This window comes from Protopterus annectens, chromosome 4.part0, assembly GCF_019279795.1.
Source record: "Protopterus annectens isolate FY-2018-M chromosome 4.part0, PAN1.0, whole genome shotgun sequence".
Taxonomy (NCBI): domain Eukaryota; kingdom Metazoa; phylum Chordata; order Ceratodontiformes; family Protopteridae; genus Protopterus; species Protopterus annectens.
This window is the reverse complement of record NC_056733.1, coordinates 791,845,588-791,865,767: the sequence shown is the minus strand read 5'-3', so window position 1 is coordinate 791,865,767 and position 20,180 is coordinate 791,845,588. Positions and strand designations below refer to the sequence as shown.

Below are 20,180 nucleotides of genomic sequence, written 5' to 3'. Positions count from 1 at the left end.
GAGTACCAACATCCTGGATCCGGTGCTTACCAATATGGGGGACCACTGTACCACCCCCCCCCCATTGTGAGATCTTCCCTGGTGCGATCTGACCATAAATCAGTCTCATTTGAAGTAACTATCACATCTGACCCCCCCAGCATCAACTAAACTAAAAAAACTTCTCCAAAGCAGATTATAACCTCTTACAGGATGGTATAAATAGCTTAACTGCACCTCCCCCAGCAGATAGAACTGGTAACTATTCCGAGTTCTACACCAATGCTTTATCCAAACACCTATATAACTACAATGACTCGTCCGTACCTGATAGGAACAAAACAAGCTCCTCAAGGAAGAGCAAACCTGTCTGGTGGACAACTGCCATTAACAGGCTCTACAATAAGAGGAAGAAATAGATTTCTAAGAGTAAGAGGGAGCGAGCCCTAAACTGGAAACATTCCCTCCTCAGCTTAAAGAAGCACATAAGACTTTTTGTAAAGCCCTCCAAAGCAAATTATGAATCTAAATTAGCTACCTCAACTAAGGACAACCATAAGGCATTCTTTAGCTATATCAATAATCTAAAATGAAAGGCCCAAATTTGTGCCAAACTGGTAGTTAACAATACCACATATACTGAGCCTGTGGATATAGCCAACCTGTTAGCCAACAGGATCTGTGAAAACTTCACCCCCTGTCCCTGCCATACGTACCCCATGACATCTCTACCACCTGTTTCCTGCATTGTATCTCTAAAGAGCAGGTCATCAACACCCTCTCTAAGGCCAAAAACACAGCAGCTATGGGACCTGATAACATCCCAGGCTACATCCTACATAGGCTTCAACAAGAATAAGCAACACCATCGGGTACTCTTTTCAATCATAATCTAAGCACTGGCTTTGTCCCAGCTGAATGGAAAATGGCCACCTTTATTTCCCTACACATAAGTGGTGCTTCCACTGACCCCGGGAACTATAGACCTATTAGCATGACTAGATTTATCTGCAAGGCCATGGAGCGAATTATCATGGACCTTATCAACAAAGATGTAGGTAATCTCCAAGAACTCGACTCTGTTCAGTTTGGATTTGTCAAATGGAGATCATGCCTCTTAAACCTAGTGGACTTCTTCGAGACAGTTACCAATGCCCTGGATGAGGGGAAATCTGTGCATACATCCTACCTAGACTTAGCCAAGGCTTTTGACACTATCCCCTCACTCAGCCATCATTGGCAAACTCACCCAGATAGGTATCAACCCTTGTAAAATTAGATGGGTTGCTAACTGGCTCACTGATAGAACCCATATAGTCAAACTAGGGGAATGCACCTCCAACAGCAGACCTGTAACCAGTGACGTTCCAGGAGGATCGGTCCTGGGATCTTTGCTCTTTGGAATCTATTTCTCCAAAGTACAAGCAAAAACTAAAAGTCCGCAGCTGACAAAGTTTGTTGATGACTGCAAACTGGGAGCAGTCATAGAATCTTCAAACGATGTCAACATCCTTCAAGAGGGTCTTACAAAAACAAATGATTGGTGGTAAAGTCATGGCCTTAAACTCAGTGCAAAAAAATGTATTATCATCCCTTTCAGTAAGAGCGATGTTCATGCTAACTACCACATCAATAGCAATACCCTAAGTACGCACTCAGTGGTGTGAGACCCAGGCACACAGGTTGACAGCAGCCTTACCTTTGATCACCATGTCTCCAGAGTGGTAAGAAGGACATTGTATATTGCTCATCTCATAAGTAAGGGTATTGCCTCCAGAAAAAAAAGAAGTTATAACATCTGTTTACTCTTCCTTCATCAGGCCAATAAATGAGTGCAATGCCCCTTTTGGTATGTACTGTTCCAAGCACCTGCAGCAAGTGGAGAGACCACACACACTCCTCACAAGGAAAATTCAAGGTCTTCAGCATCTGTCCTATGTGGATCATCTAAAATCACTGTCAATTTATTCTGTTTCATACAGACTATTCAGAGGCAGTCTCTGTCTTGCATATAAGGCAATCTCTGACCCTGCTTTATTGGAAATGCTGCATATACCCAAGTCAAATGGTACACAGGTTACTGGCTCCAAAACTCTTAACCCAGTATGTGACATTAATAGAACCTGCTGGAGGGATAGATTTGTCTCCCGGAGGTTACCACATCTTTGGAACAGACTCCCACTTCATGTCAAACAGACCACCTCATTGGCCCTCTTCAGATGCAATCTGAACTATTGGATGGGTATCCATAAATTCACCCTGGGGGTTCCACCTGTGTCCCTCTTGGACAGGGGTAACAGGTGCTGATCATGGAAATAAGGGTAGAACTTGGCTAGGCTTATAAGGGCCCTAGGGCCATTAGTCTAGTAATTTCCTATGATCCTAGTAGCTGTAGTGATTGCGAACAAAACAGGTAGTTTTTTTGCAGTCATTTTTACTACACTCTTTACAAGTTTCTTTATAATGAAAATGTGCAAAGAAGTTAATGCTATTTTCTTTATCTGTAGCAGTAGGTCTTTAAGATTTTACCTACTGCGACCATAAACATAAAAGTTGTAGCTCACTTAAATTTTAATTATCTGATTTTGTTTGATAATCAGTCAGTGTAATCTTATGCCCACCATCTTAATGACAATCAGTGGATCTTAATGGGAGTCAGATAAAACAGAATTGCTGGTTCCACTAGAAGTGTTTTGTTTTATGATAGAAAAAGAAAATATTGTAGAAACAGAATCATTTAGGTTTGCAAACCGTAGTGGTATTCACTGTTTCAGAAGTGTGACATTTTATAGTCATTAAGACAGTATTCGTGAACTTGTGAAGAGCTTGTTGGCAATTTTTATTTATTCTATTTTACATTTGTTAACTGGGCTAGTCTAACTGGATACATGTCCATTTTCAGTACAGGCCCGGGAAGAAAAGCTCCAAGATTAAACTAGTATATATTAAAAAAGTAAATGTAAAACATAAAATAGCACGTTAATATCAGTAGTACAATAACGCATTAGGCTAACATAATAGGAATTAACAAGAAAAAACAGTCTATGCACCTCAAGTTAAAAAATGACTGAATAAAATGTTGTAGGCTTACATACGTACAAACACATAATACATGAACGCACAACTCACACATATTTACATGTAATTGTAAGAAGGATCCCTGTAGCTTGGATGTAGATGGAGATGTAGTGAGAGTGACTGTAGTGGTTGGATATAATATATAATATATATCCGTCCTACAGAACTGGCCTAATGGCTTTAGGTAATATTTTTATGAATTATGGTCTTTGTAAAAAATGTTATGGTATATGGGAATTTTGTAGGTTGTTATTCTTTTGTTGTTGTTTTTTCTTCTTTCAGTTTTCATATTCACATTGTGTTTTTGACAGTATTTCTAGTTTTTTTGTAGGGCAAGTGAGGAATTTAGTTTTCTAGCAGGGATGTTATGGAGAAATAATATCCTTGTTGTAGTGGTGAATGAGCAGTTTCTGATTGGTTGTCATGAAGCTTTTACAAGCCAATACCATATAATAGCAAATACTTCTGATTTGGATGGGATAGAAAAATTATCATTTCAGATACAGTTTCAGTACTTTCTTTTGTTTAGTATATTCTAAATTTGGTGTAAAAAGTCTCTGTCAGGTGATCAAGGAAAGCGTTTTTTTTTTGATGATCATGACACAGGTCAGAAAGCAGCTGGTTTGAGAAGCCCACAGTCAGTTACAAGTCATGGAGTGTACAGATGTTATTAATGTGGAATACAGTTAAGACAGTCATGTTACAGAAAGTTAATTATTGGCATTAAATGCAAATATTCACTGCCACCACTGAAATGGGCTCACTTGTTCTGTAAGAATGTATCTCGTGATTTGGGGCATGACATCCAGATCATTAAAAAATATGTATTATAAATGTCCTGAGTGGAGTCAAATCATACTTTTTGGTTGCAGAAGGTGTGACAGTCCCTATTTTAAGGACTGTGAAAAAATCTGGACATCACTTTTCTCACATTAGATTTTTGGAATTACAATTTCTTTTTTGCAGCAGTGCAAATGTTCCATGCTGTACAATCATGTAGCAATGCTAAAATGCCACTTTAAAAAGAAGATAGTTCATCACAAAACACAGAAAAGCTTGTACTGATTGCTTTGCTAATATTTTGTATTTGGGCACAATAACTTCCTTTATTGACTGCCTGCTTCCTTCTTCATGCTCTTTGGAGTAATGTCACTTTCACATGAAACTGAACATGTTTGATTCTAAGGCTACTTACTGTGCCCAGCTGTGGCTTTTCCTGAATAGTTTTCTCTGGCCACTCCTTTGAATCCTTTTTTTTTTAATTATTATTCTGACATACCTGTTAAGCAAATAATTCTCTATTTCTCTAGAAATTACAATGGACAGTAACAGTGAAGGCGGTCGGTCTCAGTCAGGTAGTGAGGGAAATATTTCACCGGTAAAAGAGGAAACTTACTATCGCAGCATAGGTGGGCACAAGAAATGGCCTCTTCACCGTACCATGATCTCAGGTCGTAGCTATGGTAAGTAATAAGGGCCCCCATTCTCAAAAGATATGGTGGATCTGCCGACTCACAGTTTTATCATTTCTTTGTGAAATATGCTACTGCATGGTAATCCATTTTGTTGACACTTATGCATAACTATTTTTTTTATTTTTTTTGGGTGAGGCACTCAAGCATACTTCCACATATAAATTTTAAGAAATTAATACAATAATAAGCTTATTGATTAAAACAAAATCCCAGAAGCATTATAAAGTTTTATATCTGAAGGTGCTCTATAGTTTAATGTAGTTAGTGTTTTATTTTACATAATTTAAGTGTTTTAAAATAGAAGTAATCAGTGCTTTACTTTCATATGCATAAAAGTATATTTGTGGCAGTTTCTAGATGGTTAAGGTGTTTACTTTATAGACACAAGGTGCAGGATTTGATTCTCACATGGGGTAATTGGCTAGTCTTAAAATGGCCCATGAGGGCCATTAGTCTAGTACTAATCTATGAACCTAAATTTCAACTTTGAGGGAGCAGAAATAAACTGAAATAAGAACCCAATAGCAGCCTGAACTGGTGCAGTAGCGGAATAGATCCCTGACTATGGCCCAGATGACTCGAGTATGATTATTGGTTTGGGCGTTTAACAGCACAGGTAGGGGAGAATGTTTGTGCCCATACTAAGGAGGGAGTTTGTACCCTCAGTGGTCATGCTCATGGTCAGATTTCTCTAGTGCAGACCACAGTAGCTGTAGAGTGCTGTTTGCTGTGGGTGGGCAGGTTGTTCTGCTAATGTCAGCCTCGTATCAAAGTCAGGGGTGGTATAGAGAAGACACCCCTTCCATAATCCAACCAAGGGCATTCTTGAGTGAGCACAGGAGGATAGGGCTTAATAGTAAAATCTGAACCACCTCTGATGGCTGCCTTAATGTTGGTCCCTCCCAGCTGACTCTCACCCCAGAGTGAATACTGGCTAGCACATGACCAATGATTGGCAAGTATCAGGACAAAAATCTGCAATAAATAAATAAATAGGAACTCATGAACATCTCCTTAAGGTTTTCTTCTGCTTGATGATGGTATCCACATCCTACTGCCTGTCAGGACCCTATAATATGTGAGCTTCTAGCAGAACAGGGAAATATCAGCATGTTTTATGTCAGGAATTGCACTTTAATGTATTCGGTCCACTACTGCAACTTAGTATGAAAGTAATAGTGAGTTTGTGTTGAAGAATAAAAAAAATATGTACTCACCTGTGAGGAAATGCTAACATCCAGAAACAAATCTATCTGCTTATCATGTCCATAGTGGTCATTCTGTTCACCATGTCCGTGGCAGTCATATAACCATATTCTACCATACACTGGTATACACTGGTACACTAATAGTGCCTATTGTACAGTAAATATTATTACCTGTATACCTGTGGACCTCCAAGCACATATGTCAGTATTCAGTTAAATAATATAACTGCAGTCAGCAACACTAGATATTCCCTAATGCATTAAAACCAGTCTATTCTCCAAGGAACGGAGGGATGTCCATCAGCTGTTCAGCCATGCACGGAAGGAGGGAGGTCCATCAGCTGTTCAGTCATGCAGGGAAGGAGGGAGATCCATCAGCTGTTCAGCTATGCCCCTCACACTATCAATCACTGGGCTTGATTCGTCACTGCAGTACAAAAACTTGAGTCATACATGATCTTCACTTTGATCTAGCAGTGCAGCTGGGAGATGGATTCTGAAGTAGCAAGATAGTAGCAAGCCAGCCCTCTGGGTTATGTGGGCTTTTATTATTCGGATATTCGGACAGGACTCTAATGATGAGGGTCAGTGGAGGGGGCAGACTGAGGACCTAATGGGCACCTTGAGAAGGGAAATTAGAGGTTGGCAGTGAAAGATTTGCTCCATTCATTAAACCAAAGGGAGATACAGTGCATTGCTCCAAATCCCTTAGATATGTATTAGCAACTTTCCATTCCATTGTTAATTTACTGCCCATCTGTTTGTAGAGACTGGACTAATGAAGTAGTCATTACTGAAATGATGACTTGATAACTCCCTCCTCCCACCCCAGCTCTACTTGGGTAGGCTAATTCTGATGCTTTTTATGGTATACAGTCATAGATCACCACTCCCTGAGCTGGTAGAGCAAAAAAAATATATATATATTCTAGCTCATGTGAATGGCACTGACTTCTTTGGATCAAGTCAGAACAATAGCCAAGCACTGGGACTGTGAAACTATTATAGTGATCGATTAGCTAAAGCTTTGTAATAGCCAGGCAGATGGGGCTATCAGATTAGTTCCTGATTTGTTTGTTAATAGGACGATTGCCTCACTGTAAATATTTAACGTTGCTCCTGATTTAATTCACTTTGCTGATTGTTTATGTTTTCATACATGCCTTATGTGTTTTCATCCATCACCCATCATATAACTTAATCATTCCCCAGAGAATTTCACTTATACAAAATGTAACTGCCTTTTCTCCCAGATTATGTATATTTTTGTTTTGCAAGCTGTCACTGTAAGTTATTTTGTCACCTTATAGTGTTGCATAATACCAAACTGAGACATTTTTTCTTTTATGTCTATATTGCACAACTTTTGTCTATTATTTATTCACTGCTTCATTGCTATGTTACTGATTATGATTTATATGTTTACTTCTGTCTCTAAATGTGATGTAATCTGAATCCTGTCATACCATTCAACCATGTTATTGTAATGTGTTGATTTCTTGAATTTAGTCATGCCAGTAAAGCTTACCTATTTAAAAAAACACAGCAAATAAAACACCTAGAGCAGTGAAAAAAATATTCAGGCAACAGGTAAAGGAGCAACTAAAAAGCTGGATTTATAAAATAAATATTGCAAACAGTTTCAGGCTGGTATATGGATTTAGGGATGCACTATATTTTTGAAGGACATCTGCAAATTGGCTGAATTTCAGAGGTCTTGCTCACCAGGTGCATCTCAAAAGCAACATCTAGGAGCTTTGGCCTTTTCTATAATAACATAAATGAATCTTGACAAACAAATAAATTAATTAATAATAAAAAAAACATAAATGAAGATTGGTTAGTTTGATTTTTACAGGGATCCCAGCAGAGTAGTTGATAGGCAGCACTGTAATTTTTAAAAGTTGTGATGACAATGATTTGCTTCACTTAAAATGAGTGGCACTTAGCTGTGTGGTGCAAAGGACGCTTCCTATTCAGTGATGGATTTGAAGCCACTGATGTCACTACCATTTGCTAGCTTGAAGCTGCTGCTTAACAAATAGGTGAATCAACCAACTCCATGGCATAGACAAATACAACCCTAACTACACTGCAGGTGACCCAAGTTCTGTTAAAGGCTTGGGTACCTGTCCAAGCTGGTCATAGAGGATGGGTCTAAACAGCTACTGCTGGCTCACCAATTCTGGGGAGAAGGGAGGTGGTTGTGGAGGACCCCTTGGACTTGCACCCAATTTATTCCAAGCATACCAAGCCCATGCTGACAAAGTGCAGTCACACTAGAAGCCAAGGGAACTGACTAAGCAGCTCCATGTTTCCCCTTGGGAGACAACAATAGCAGAGCTTAGAGAAGATGCCAAAGGGAGGGGATAGGCCACCCCCTCAAGACCAGCTAGCTGACCTACTGCATAACATCTGACTCTCACCAGGGAGCAGAAGGCTGATTGAGATTCCTGCACAGGAATGCATGGGCCCTCTAGCTCTTGTTCAGACCAGCAATGAATGCCTAGCTCCTATTTCCACCTATTGCCTCTTACCTCATCTCACTAAGTCCACTCTAGCATATGGGAGCTAGGCATCCATTGTATATGAGCTGATGGACATCAAAATAGGAGCAGTATCATTTTTGTCAGGTGGTGGTGGCAAAACAGGGAGCTCTGCCATTTTCAACCCCACGTTTTTGTATGCTGTTTGTGGCCTCTCGATATCCCAACATGTCCATGAAGTCCCCCATCCTCTGTCTGACACATTCATCCACCCTGTGATACAGTGTCCTCTGACAGTGATAATGGAGACAAGAAGCAGGAAGTGCACCGTCATCATTAGGAGGAAGTCAAGGGGAATGTCCTCTACTACTCTATTGCTCTTCATCGCTGTGATCCATGTATGCATCCACACAAATAGTGAATCTGGCTACAGCCCTACATAATGCTTCGCAGTCCAGGTGCATGTACTGTTGCTTTATCTCTGCATGAAACATGGCCACCACCAAGTATGACTGGTGTGGTGCAGTAGACAGGGTCACCTTCCTGCCTGTCAAGGTGAGATAGCTACCATCTTCCAAGCTTGTCCTTGATCCTGCAGATCACTAACCAGTCCCAAGTCTTCCACATTGTAGCCAGCATTTTATTCCTCTCTGCAGCAAGGTTAGTTTATTCTGCTGTCCCTTTACTTTCTTTTTTAAACTTTTGAGGTCCCAGAAGCTAATATAGGAACTTCTAAAGGAGGAGGGTCATATATTTGAGTACCACACAAAAGTAGCTCCTGTCATATTAGTGTCTCCTGTTATTCCACCAAGGATTCCCATGGAGTTCATGGCTGGCTACAGGCAATACTATATTACAGATTAAAATAGTTAAAATTAGTACTAGCTGCAGTGATTTGTGTATGGCAGACTTGGCAGAAATTTCTGCTCAACAACAGAAAATAAATCTCACTTAGGAGAAGTTCATTACTTATTTTTATGTGGATATACATAAGGTGGCATGGATTTAATCCACATATACTTCAGTGAGTTGTAATTTCAGTACATTTTGTCTAAGTGGTGGTGTCAGTAGACTCTGGTTTTACTGTATAGAAGAGGTGATATTGTTTATGTGAACGTGAATGGAAACAGATACATGCACGGCTGTCACTTACAATGTAAGATGATGGTTCTGCTTGTGGTTTTGTGAGGTCAGTAGACAGAGGAGAGTAGGATTTAGTCCTCATCTCCATTGTTATGTGATTTGGAGGTAATATATTTAAGACTGTAGGAGATTACCCCCTGCAAAAACACAGTTCTTAGCATAAGTAAGTCTTACTTGGAAGTTTGATGTGTTTGATTAGTGTCAGGCCTTAGAAATTTGATGTGTTTGATTAGTGTCAGGCTGTTCAGTGGATATGTTTGTGGTTTGTTGAGTTTTAATGCAGAATGCCTTTGTGATTTGATATAGATTCTACACACACAGATATATATATATATATATATATATATATATATATATATATATAACCTATTAAAAGATTGAGCAGCTGAAATATCAAACAGCATATAGTCGAGACCATTTGGTCGATATTTCAGATGATCAATCACAGTAAACTATGAAAAAAACAAAAAAACAACAAACAAGAAGACATTACTGCAGGGGGGCAAGCCCCCATGCACCCCCCCCACACCCTCCCTACTTAAATATACCAACTCCAAGATTGCGCTACAGTAGGGAATATGAATACTTCCCATTCCATGCTGTATTGTCGGTGTAGCGCAATCTCAGAGTTGGTATAATTAGGTAGGAGGATGTGGGGGTGCAGGGGTGCTTGCCCCCCTGCAGTAACATCTTCTTGTTTGTTGTTTTTTTTTTTGTTTTTTTTATAGTTTACTGTTATCAATCATCTGAAATATCGACCATATGGTCTCTACCATATGCTGTTCGATATTTCAGCTGCTCCATCTTTTCATAGGTAACTATATATATATATATATATATATATATATATAGTGTGCGTGTATATAAGTATATATGTGTATATACCGATATCGAGATATCTCTGGACCTATATATGTATGAATCTATATACACACACACACATAACACACAACATACACACTTAAAAGGAACCAAGTAGCTTAGAGATGTAAAAAATCCACTGCAGATGTCATCTGAAAGTGGATTTAGATAACATTAATTTTTATAAACTTTTAATGGACAGATAGCTCTTTTTATTAAATTATCACTTAAACTTACCTATGAACCTAAAAGACATGCACACGTGCATTAATAGAAAAGGAAACAAACCATTTTGGCATGTTTTATAGTTCATCTCCTGGTTTAGAGGGATATGCACACCCTGCTGTAATGATATAGAAGAGTAAACATGTTTTGTGTCCATCCTGTGGTTAGTTCGTGACTATGGATGAAGCTGTTCCCTGCAGGATCTCACTGAACATATTCACCGAATGCCAATGAAATAGTGTATCACAAATATCTTCCTCAAACTATAAAAAAGCTGCTTGGGATGCCCAATCCTGCTTCATGCTATTTCCGGTTAGTCATTGCTTTGTATCACACTCTGGGAAGATGAGGGCATGTAGACTGTCTTAAGTCTGTTGCTTGGGTCCTGAACCCCACTTAATGTTAATTTTACCAGCAAACCCAGTGAGAAAGCTTGAGTTCATTCTGATAGCTGTTGTTTTCATTAACAAGTATCATTCATGAATGTAATAATTTTGTCCAGTGATCTACATGCAGTTTCATAAGTCCCCATACACGAAGTACTTTCTGTTTATTTTGGATAACAATCAGACCTCTCAACTGTCCCTGAGCTTCAGGGCCGTCCCTGATTTAGACTCCGATTTTAGGTCTGTCCCTCTTAATCCCTCTTAAAACTGGTGACTGCTGAAGAAAAGGTGGTGAATTGCCCTTAATAAATAATGATAGTAATTCAGAGTTATAGACGTTTTACGTCAGAAAATCTATATTAATCCACATTCTCTTATTCTGCAAATGTTTCAAGTTAATAGTACAAATATTTAAAAAATGTCCCTGATTGTCCCTGATTATTTGAGGATTTGTCCCTGATTCTGTTGAGATTTGTCTCTGATCAGTTGAGAGCTATGATAACAATATAATTAAGCATTTATGCTGATTTTCATAACTAACTGCCCTTGCTTCTCTAGATGTCCTTCCTTAAATCACTGTTACATCTTCCAAAGTCTTGTGGTTATCTTGTGTGTTATCTTGCCAAGCTACATGCATGCTTGGCAGGGGTACCAAAGCTAAAACCTTCCATAAAGATATATGTTCGACTTGTGACCTGAGCTCACAAGTGTAAGAGTACATAAGTAGACATATGAATGTAAAACCTCAGACTATCTCAATGCCAGTCTGAATGCAGGTCTTGCACCTGTTGGTCTGTTCTATATGTGGTATTGTTTGCTTTCACTGGTTCTGACAAGTGCCCCATTGGGGAACCTTCCTTGCTTTTTGTTAAAAGCTTTGGCGTTTGCAGTTCTATTAGATGTTAGCTGAAAGGGCAAAGTGTGATTGTGATAGGCAGAGTTTCTACAATGATCTCTACTCTCAGTGCCTTTTCTTCTTTGGTGCATAGCATGCTTATTATTTTTTTTAGTAACATTTTATTAAATATTATTTTAAAATGTCCAGAAAATACAGAGATAAGTACATACATAATTAAAAACATACAAAATAGTACCAAACACTCTTAATAAATTAAAAACAAGTAAAAAGCTAGTTTATATTAAATGATGCAGAATAAGTAATATAATCATTATTATTGTCAAGAATAAACATAACAACCCCACCAATAATAACAACAACAATCCAATAATTACAGTATTTGCAAGTCCTTCATACCTAAAACCTTTCGTACGTAACTTTCATCTCAACACTTTCTTGGAGACCCAGCTCTGTAAGCACCTAGCCCATGGTAGAAGAAATACCTGGGCTGTTAATTGATGTGCATCAGGGGTCGGATCAACCATATCTTGTTAATGTTTCCCAAGGCCAGTTTAAGATCACAGTGGAACCCCTCTGCCGCTCCTCCTACTACCTCTCACTAGAGACATCTGGAATCATCCTGAGAGGATAATGAAGCAGTCAGATTCAGATAAACATTCTCTAGCCTACTCTTCTCAGAGTCAGTCTCCAGGCCAAGTGGCCTCTGAGGACTCCCGTACCCTGATTCTCTTGTAGAAGAAGCTTCTTTTAGAGAAACCATTACCAACATAATGAAACACTTTGAGGGGAAATCCAGACTAATTTCTGATGTGCGAAAAGGTATTATTACTTCCTGTTCCTGTTATCCCTCCTATCCTAGAGGCCTTCCTGGATGCCTTTGCCTCTACTTCCTCTGTTCCTGACTCTCAGCCACCAGCTCCTAAATGCCCTGATAGATTTTATGAAGTGCCTGATGATCTAAAGTTTCTCTACAAGAACCCTATATAGAGTAGGTTTAGGTTATCCAGATACAAGGAGCATGCTCATTTTGAGTTTGCTGATCTCACTATCTAAAAGTTATCACTTTTTTTGGAGAGAAATAATAAAATGCCATCTCTGTATAGAAAGATGTTGATAATGTCTCAAAAATATCAAGGTGAATTTTCAACATGCAGTTATGCATTGCTAGGGAAGTAGTAGAAATATAGTGCATTGATGTCTAAAGATTCCATTCTCAGTAATTAGTCCTTTTAGTCGCAGTGTAAAATAATTACATTATCAAAGTAAAAATAGCGTCTTACAATAAAGAATTGCTGCTCATGTGTATATTTTATGCCAAATGATGTCAGATATTTGTCTAGCAGTTGGTTTAGACTATTAAGGAGCCATTTCCTATGATCCAGTGGTGCAAGGCTTGATTCCCACAGCCTCCATATTCCCTAACTGTGTGACTCTAACCAAGTCACTTAATTAGACAGAGCTTCTCGGCCGTCTGAAAAAGGTCCACAGAAATCAGTGCCCTACCCCAGGAAACAAAAACAAATTAATAAGCAGATGTCTGTTATACCTGAAATGTGTGTGTGTGTGTGTGTGTGTGTGTGTGTGTGTGTGTGTGTGTGTGTGTGTGTGTGTGTGTGTGTGTGTGTTAAGAAGGGTTAAATGCATCAGTTCAAGCTTCTAAAAAAAGGAACTGCTTGATACCCCAAGACTTGTTAGTGCAAGTCCCAGAACGGTGAGACTGTATAACCAAAAATGAGAAATTACATATACTAAGTCCAAGACTGACAGTTCTCAGAATGTTGTCTTCTCTCCAATGTATGGTGATCTCAGAGTTGATATGTATAAGTTTGGTGTTGTAGGGGGCTTGGTCCCCACATTGTGGGGAGTGCTGGGAGGCTTGCACCCCTTGTAAAGAACAACTTTAAAAGAAGAACAGGGATGTTAAACATTCACTGTCCTCATGCAGTTTAAGAGGTTTTTTCGAACTTATGGGGCTCACACTTACGAGTCTTGGAATTACAGTATGGAGGCTTTTAAAACTACTGAGGAACTATGCTGTTTCCTACTTAAAAGAAGAGATCATCTAAGTCTAGCAAAAAATAATGTTTTCTAACAAGCATGTGCAGTCTTCTATCACCTATAGACCAGGATAGACATAATTATTGATAGAGGTAAGGAAGTTGCAAATATTAGTAAGTTAGTAACTGACCAATTATTTTTTTTTCATACTCACTGTTATATAGCAAGACACTGCTTTACTGCAGGTGGTGTCTGCATGAAATGTTATGCCTTAGAGGAATTACTGCCCACATTTTTGTTGTTTCACCAACTGTAAAGTTAGCTCAGTGTTTTGAGGTGATTCCTGATATTCAGGAGGCACAATGACCAGTTGTCACTGTCATCAGTAAAAAGGACACTTTCCTGAAAGATTAAACTGATCTTGCCACCCATTAAAGAATGTTTTTTGTCTGCAGGATCAGCCCAGTAGATCTACCTTCTGCTCCCAAATGTCCCATTTGCTCTTCCATCAGGATGACAGACAGCCTTCCAGTGGAGGTGAATGTTAGTTTTTTTTTTTGTTTTTTGTTTTTTTGTTTTTTTTTAACATTTGCTAACCGGGAAAGTCCAACTTAGAGCAAAGCCAATTTTTAGCGAAAGCCCAGGGAGAAACACTCCAGATAAATGTCTTTGTAACATGGGAGGAAACCAGAGCACCTGAAGGAAACCCACATGAACACAGGGAGGACATGCAGACTCCACACAGAAGGCATTCCAGCCAAGAATCAGACCAGAGAGCCTCTTGCTGTGAGGCAACAATGCTACCACTGCACCACTGCACCATCCGCGGTCTGTAGATCCCAACCGTCCTCAGCAGCATGTGAGGTCCACTGTAACTGCATCAGGAGGTATGTATGTACTTTCACACATGTGCAACCTCCTGACCAAGTGGCACAGCAATTGCAGTGTGGGCACACTAGGCTTTTCATGCTGTAGCAATGTACCTGCATACCTAAAGGTGTCTCCAATGCAACAAGCTAATTTGCCTCCCTCCTTACAGGATGAGTGAGGAGCATCAGCCATCCACTCTCATCCTCCCCTAGTGGGCCCCTCCAGTGTCCATGCCACCTAACAAACACCCCAGTAAGCACTTTGATAACTCCACAGGTAGTGTTGCTTCATACAGCCTCATGTCAGTTTTTATTATAAGCCATTCCAGTATTAATGACTTGTCATAAAGGTTTTTTTGTAATACAGTCTATTTTTTGCCACAATTCCGTAAACAACAATTTTTGAAGCCACTCCAGGAAGAGCTGCGGCAATGCTCCAAACCTTGGTTATTATATCAATAACAATCAGTTAAATTATTCATTCATTAAATTGGTTCTGTACAGCAGTTCCCTCAGGTTCTTCTACTGCTGCCTACATCTCTATCCTACAAAGTTGGTTTCCTCTACACATGGTACTTTTTCAGTATATGTATATTACTTTCAGTGTCATTCAGTTTTTCATTCAGTCATACCCTGAAGAATTACATCACCTGCAGTTATTTTCTGAAGAGTGTCAGTTACTCTCCTTATGTTCAGCTGTTATAGCAGTAGCATTGCCATCCACATAATTCATGCTGTAATAATGCTTGTTTCCTAAGTCACATTCTTGTTTTGGAAGGTTACACAAATGGTTCTTCATTGCTAATTACTGTACAGACAAAACAATCAGGTTTGTTAAAGCAAAATTATCTGTTTGCTTTTCTAAAGTGGTAGCCACACTTCTATTAATAAATAACATTAATAAACCTAAAAATCATGTGGAGTGGTATTATCCTATCATAGCAGTTGCTGAAACAATAAGATTTTCAAATTGACCAGACCTTTATTAGGAAAAGTAATTTCACTCAGATTAGTTTACTGGAATTCATCATATCCATTTAACAACAGGGAAAATACTTGGAACAAATCATAGCCTAAATCTCCATCTTAAAAGACAATATGAGCATGTGATTGACAGGTAACTGATTAGTTTAGACCATGATATTAAAAAAATCTATACAACTCTTCCCCTAAAAAAAGGCAAGTGATTTTATTTACAGAAAAATAACCCAAAAGTCATCATAAAGTAAAGAAGCAGTTGACACAGATTTAAGGCTTTGAGCTATAGTTCATGTGGTACAGGGTTTGATTCCCTCAGCCCTCACTCACTTACTGTATGCTTTGAACAAGTTACTTAACCATACATTGCTCCAGGTTGTCCTGAAAAGGAACTGTATCCAGTGGACCTATCATAGCTAGTATTTATTTATTATTGTTAAGCACTCCAGTCCCAAAATTTCAAGTAATAAATGTTTGTGAGGATAATAGAGCTGAAATCTGTGCCAATCATAACTCTCAACCTCTTAGTACAAAAAATCTGGACAAAGCCTGACAAAATGGATGGACAAAGGTAAGACTAGAGACAGATTTTAAATATTGCTCTTTTAAACTTAGAAAGTTGCTAGAGTAGCAGGGTTTGTGTTAACGTACATTTTCTGAAAGATTTGAAGTCTGAGACTGAAATGTATTTCATTATTTGATGACTTCAATCCACAGATCATCCCAGTGATTTGAAAGAAAACCACAAATTTTATGAGGAACAGACCAAAAATAGAGGCAAAAATCTGGACAGTTGAGAGGTATGACCCAAGCATTGTAAGCCAAGCATTAGCTACCACTTCAGTCAGATGGCCTTCTTTGTGTATAATAAAAAGTATAAGAGACAGAGAGGGGGAACTAAGTTTAATTGGTTGGAATAAGACTACAGGTTTTGATCTGTGTGTGTCTACCGGATCTACTTTAAAAGCTCAAAGTTTCAAAACTTTGAAATGCAAATGCTTGAAGCCATAAGATCGAAGTTTTGAAATGTCAGAATTGTAATATAAAAAAATTTTAAAAAGATGTTTACATTTTTGCAGGGGGGCAAGCCCCCCCCCCCCATGCACCACCCACACCCCCTGCTAAATAAATATACCAACTCTGAGTAAAAAGGAAAAGTTTATTGTTGTAACAGTTTACTTTCCCCTTTTACTCTGAGTCACTAAGGCTTTGAGTCATTATGGCCAAAAAAAAATGTAGCATATTCTTCAACTCAGGAGTCAGTGAAACAATTCAGCATTCTGTCCATTTCCAGAAACAGAATCAGTTCATGGAGTCTTGACAAAATGTCTCCCAATGAATGAATAGATAACTGTTTTTGATACATTACTAAGACGTGACCTCTCCCTACTCTATTTGACAGAGTGAGATCTATTTTTGTTTAAAAGACCTAAGTCTGATGTTCATTTAGTTTATAAATACAACATAGAATTTATTAGAAAATGACATACAATATTTGAAATTAGATATGCTTTGGTTCTGTATAACAAAGCAAAAGTGTTTGAAAACATTTAAACAATCATGACAAAATATTTACATCTTGGACCCAAAAAATATGCCTCATTTTAGAGAGCACATGACCTGTATGTTGCACAGAGTTTTTTTTAAAATGCTGTTATATGAAGTTTCTGTGTTGTGACATTTGCAGCCCCACTAAAGTTAGTCAGAATGTTCATTGAATTTGGTGGATCCTGAAGTTTACAAAAGAGAGGATGTATCTGGCTTCATGGATCATTTATAGTATGTGTTGTGGAAACTGCAGTGCTCTACACAGTGTACTTTGACTTTTAAAAGGAGGGGGCATATGTCCCTGCATCATCTCTCAGGTCTGCTACTGCAATGGTTGTGATGCATTTTGGAGAGTGTATGTAGTGAATTAAGGTACTGCTAAACGTTGCAGTTCAGCTGTTTTAGAGCAGGACATTAAAGGAAACTCCATCCTAAAAATGTATATGTTTTTTATCATATCTTGATTTGGGTAGCACTTTAAAGGAAAACACTAATAATAAAAATATATATTATTTTAATTATATCTTGATACCCTATACAGTACTGATGCATCAGTTTAATATTGCATTTCTTACTGGTGGACATCCAAGATGGCTGCACAGTGATCAGCAGCTTATTTTCAGCTCTCTAAACATGAAAAAAAGAAACTGTGAGATAAGGGCTAGTAATTCTGTCAGTTTTGGTAAAATTAATTTACTGGCTAGTAACATTGCACAGATGCCAGCAATGAAGAGTAACTGAAAGAAAATCACCTAGAAAAGATGAAGAGAAAAAACTGACTGGGAAGAATCCTATAGCTGTTCATCAGAAAGCAGTTAAAGTTCCAACTTTGGTACAAGAGATGGCTGTCAGTAATTTCGAGGAAAAATACAGTAAATCAAATGTACTCAGATGATTAAAATAAGTGAAACACTGAAGGAGCGTATCAACTCAAAGAACAAAAACCTGAAAAAAGTGGAAGAAAAAGATTTAAACATCTCTTCAGATAAACTGATAAAACTACAAAAATAAGAGGTTGAAATGGAAAAAAAGGCTGGCTGAGTATGAGATTGGTCAAGAAGAGATGTTTCAAAAAATGCTAGAGTTACATGACGGAACCAGACAAAATGGAAGGAATACTCTGTATTTATTTTATGAAAGCTCAGATAAACAACTGGACCAGTATTCCACAGCAGGATTTGTTAATTGGAAATGTACATTGTGTGTATGCTTCAAACCTGGCCATGAGAAAGCAGCCAAGACCTGTATTAGTTAAGACACAATCATACCAGCAGAAAGAGCTGATCCTGACAAAACTGTATATAAGTATTAAAATCTGGAGGCAGTGCAATGTTTATGTAAAATGATTACTCACTGTATATCAGCCAGAAGGGAAACACATTTATCCCAGCAATCAGGGAATGTTGAAAGGCAAATATGAGATTCAAGATGCTATATCCAGCTGTCTTCTTATTAGATTTTCCTGAAGGACCAGTTATTTTTTATGCAGAACAGGCTAAGGAAGAAGTATAAAAGTTCGTCTAACAAAACATGAGCCATCAAACAGAAGAGGACTGTTCTTCTCTTTCTTCTGACAATAAGTTTCATAGAGAGACTTTGCCAGTGAAACATTTTCCAATGTTCCAAATGAAAATGCTTGAGAGACAGAAAAAAGCATGGGAGGTGACTAGAATAATCTGGAATACATTTGACTTAGACCAGAATCTGGGGATAGGAGATGGAGATGAACAGGAAGAATGCCAGCAAATCTGAAATTAGGGAATGAATGTCAGATTGTAAAGCATCAATGACATTTGTGAAATATGGTTTTACAAGAAAAAGACTGGACTTTTGTTGACTTTGTTATAAACTTGTGAGGGGACTGAAAGGTATATGCTTCACTTCATATCATTAATGTTTAGAAAGACACTAAAGAGAAAAAAGTAACTCTAAGTAAAAAAAATGTTGTCCTTAACATTTCTATAAAACACTTCATGATTTAAATTACGTTATACAGAAAATAATTTTCAGTGACTGTTATGTGTGATAAAGATACCAAAGTAAGCAAATGCTTTTTTTCTTTTTTAGTTTTAAGAAATGTATGCATTATGTAAAAAAATAAAGAAAGGATGAACAAAAGCATGCTTAAGTTAACATGCTGTAATTTTGGGCTGTTGTGATGGAAGATGAGGTGTAAAAGTGCACTGATTATAATATATGTAGAGTTGAGACGTTTTTGCTTACTTTTACATAGATTGATATCTGAATCAATGCCTTTGACTTAATCTAATAACATTTTTTGTATAAGCATGCTGGCTGTAAAAATAAGAGAACACTGTGATTGGTATAAAAAAGTTTTCCTTTAGCAAATAAATGTTCAGTCTGAGTTAAGAACTCTGCAGCTGAGGGCAGCTGTACATTCTGCTCTTATGTTTCTAAAGACACAAGCTGACCACAGGTGCAGGCAATAAATCTCAAGAGATCTAGACATTGTTTGCTGAGGGAATCATAAAACTGAAAGGTGTAGAGATAAGCTACTTAGTAAAAATAAAATTGGAAATTATTGGAAGTGAATAATTGATAGCAGCTTTCCTGGTAACTAATTGCATCAGTGAATTTACTAGAACAGTGTATAATTTAGTTGTATTTAAAGATAGCCAATGCACTTTTTCATAAGGCTAAAATGTAATGTTTTCTGAAAGCATACAAGCTGATTTTCATGTCTGGAGGAGAATAAAGATTAGACAAGAACAGACAGCAATTAGAATAAGTAGGAAGACAGACTAACATCCAACTTAGTTTAGATAGCCTTAATTTTAGGTTAGGTAATGTCTATGGGAGCAGCTGTCAATTTGGGAAAATTGTTCCTATCAAGAGGGTTAAACGTCATTATTTGGTGGTGTACATAGTTTTGTGTGTTTGTTTTAAGATAATAGATTCTGGTGGTGTTCTTGGGGGGGGGGGTTTAATGGTTTTCATTAAAACAAAAAAGTCTTGCAAATGTTGTATAGGTTCAAATGGAGATGACAAGAAACAACTGTATAAAAGATCAGCCTGACAAACATTTGTGGGTGCATATAACCCAAAATCTGGAAATACACATTTAAA

General features: G+C 38.0%; 1 protein-coding gene across 12 annotated transcripts in view; it reads left to right on the top strand.

Moving 5' to 3' along the window:
* LOC122799590 (RIMS-binding protein 2-like) overlaps nucleotides 1-20,180 on the top strand; it is a 2,967,700-nt gene that overhangs the window by 2,537,183 nt on the left and 410,337 nt on the right. For 7 of the 12 annotated variants that reach the window (XM_044068753.1, XM_044068745.1, XM_044068746.1 and 4 more), the window contains one exon: nucleotides 4,368-4,520. The exons of the other annotated variants lie outside the window; for them this stretch is intronic. In XM_044068753.1, the coding sequence (XP_043924688.1) occupies nucleotides 4,368-4,520 (153 nt within the window). The remainder of the gene's footprint in view (nucleotides 1-4,367; nucleotides 4,521-20,180) is intronic. 12 annotated transcript variants of the gene reach the window in all.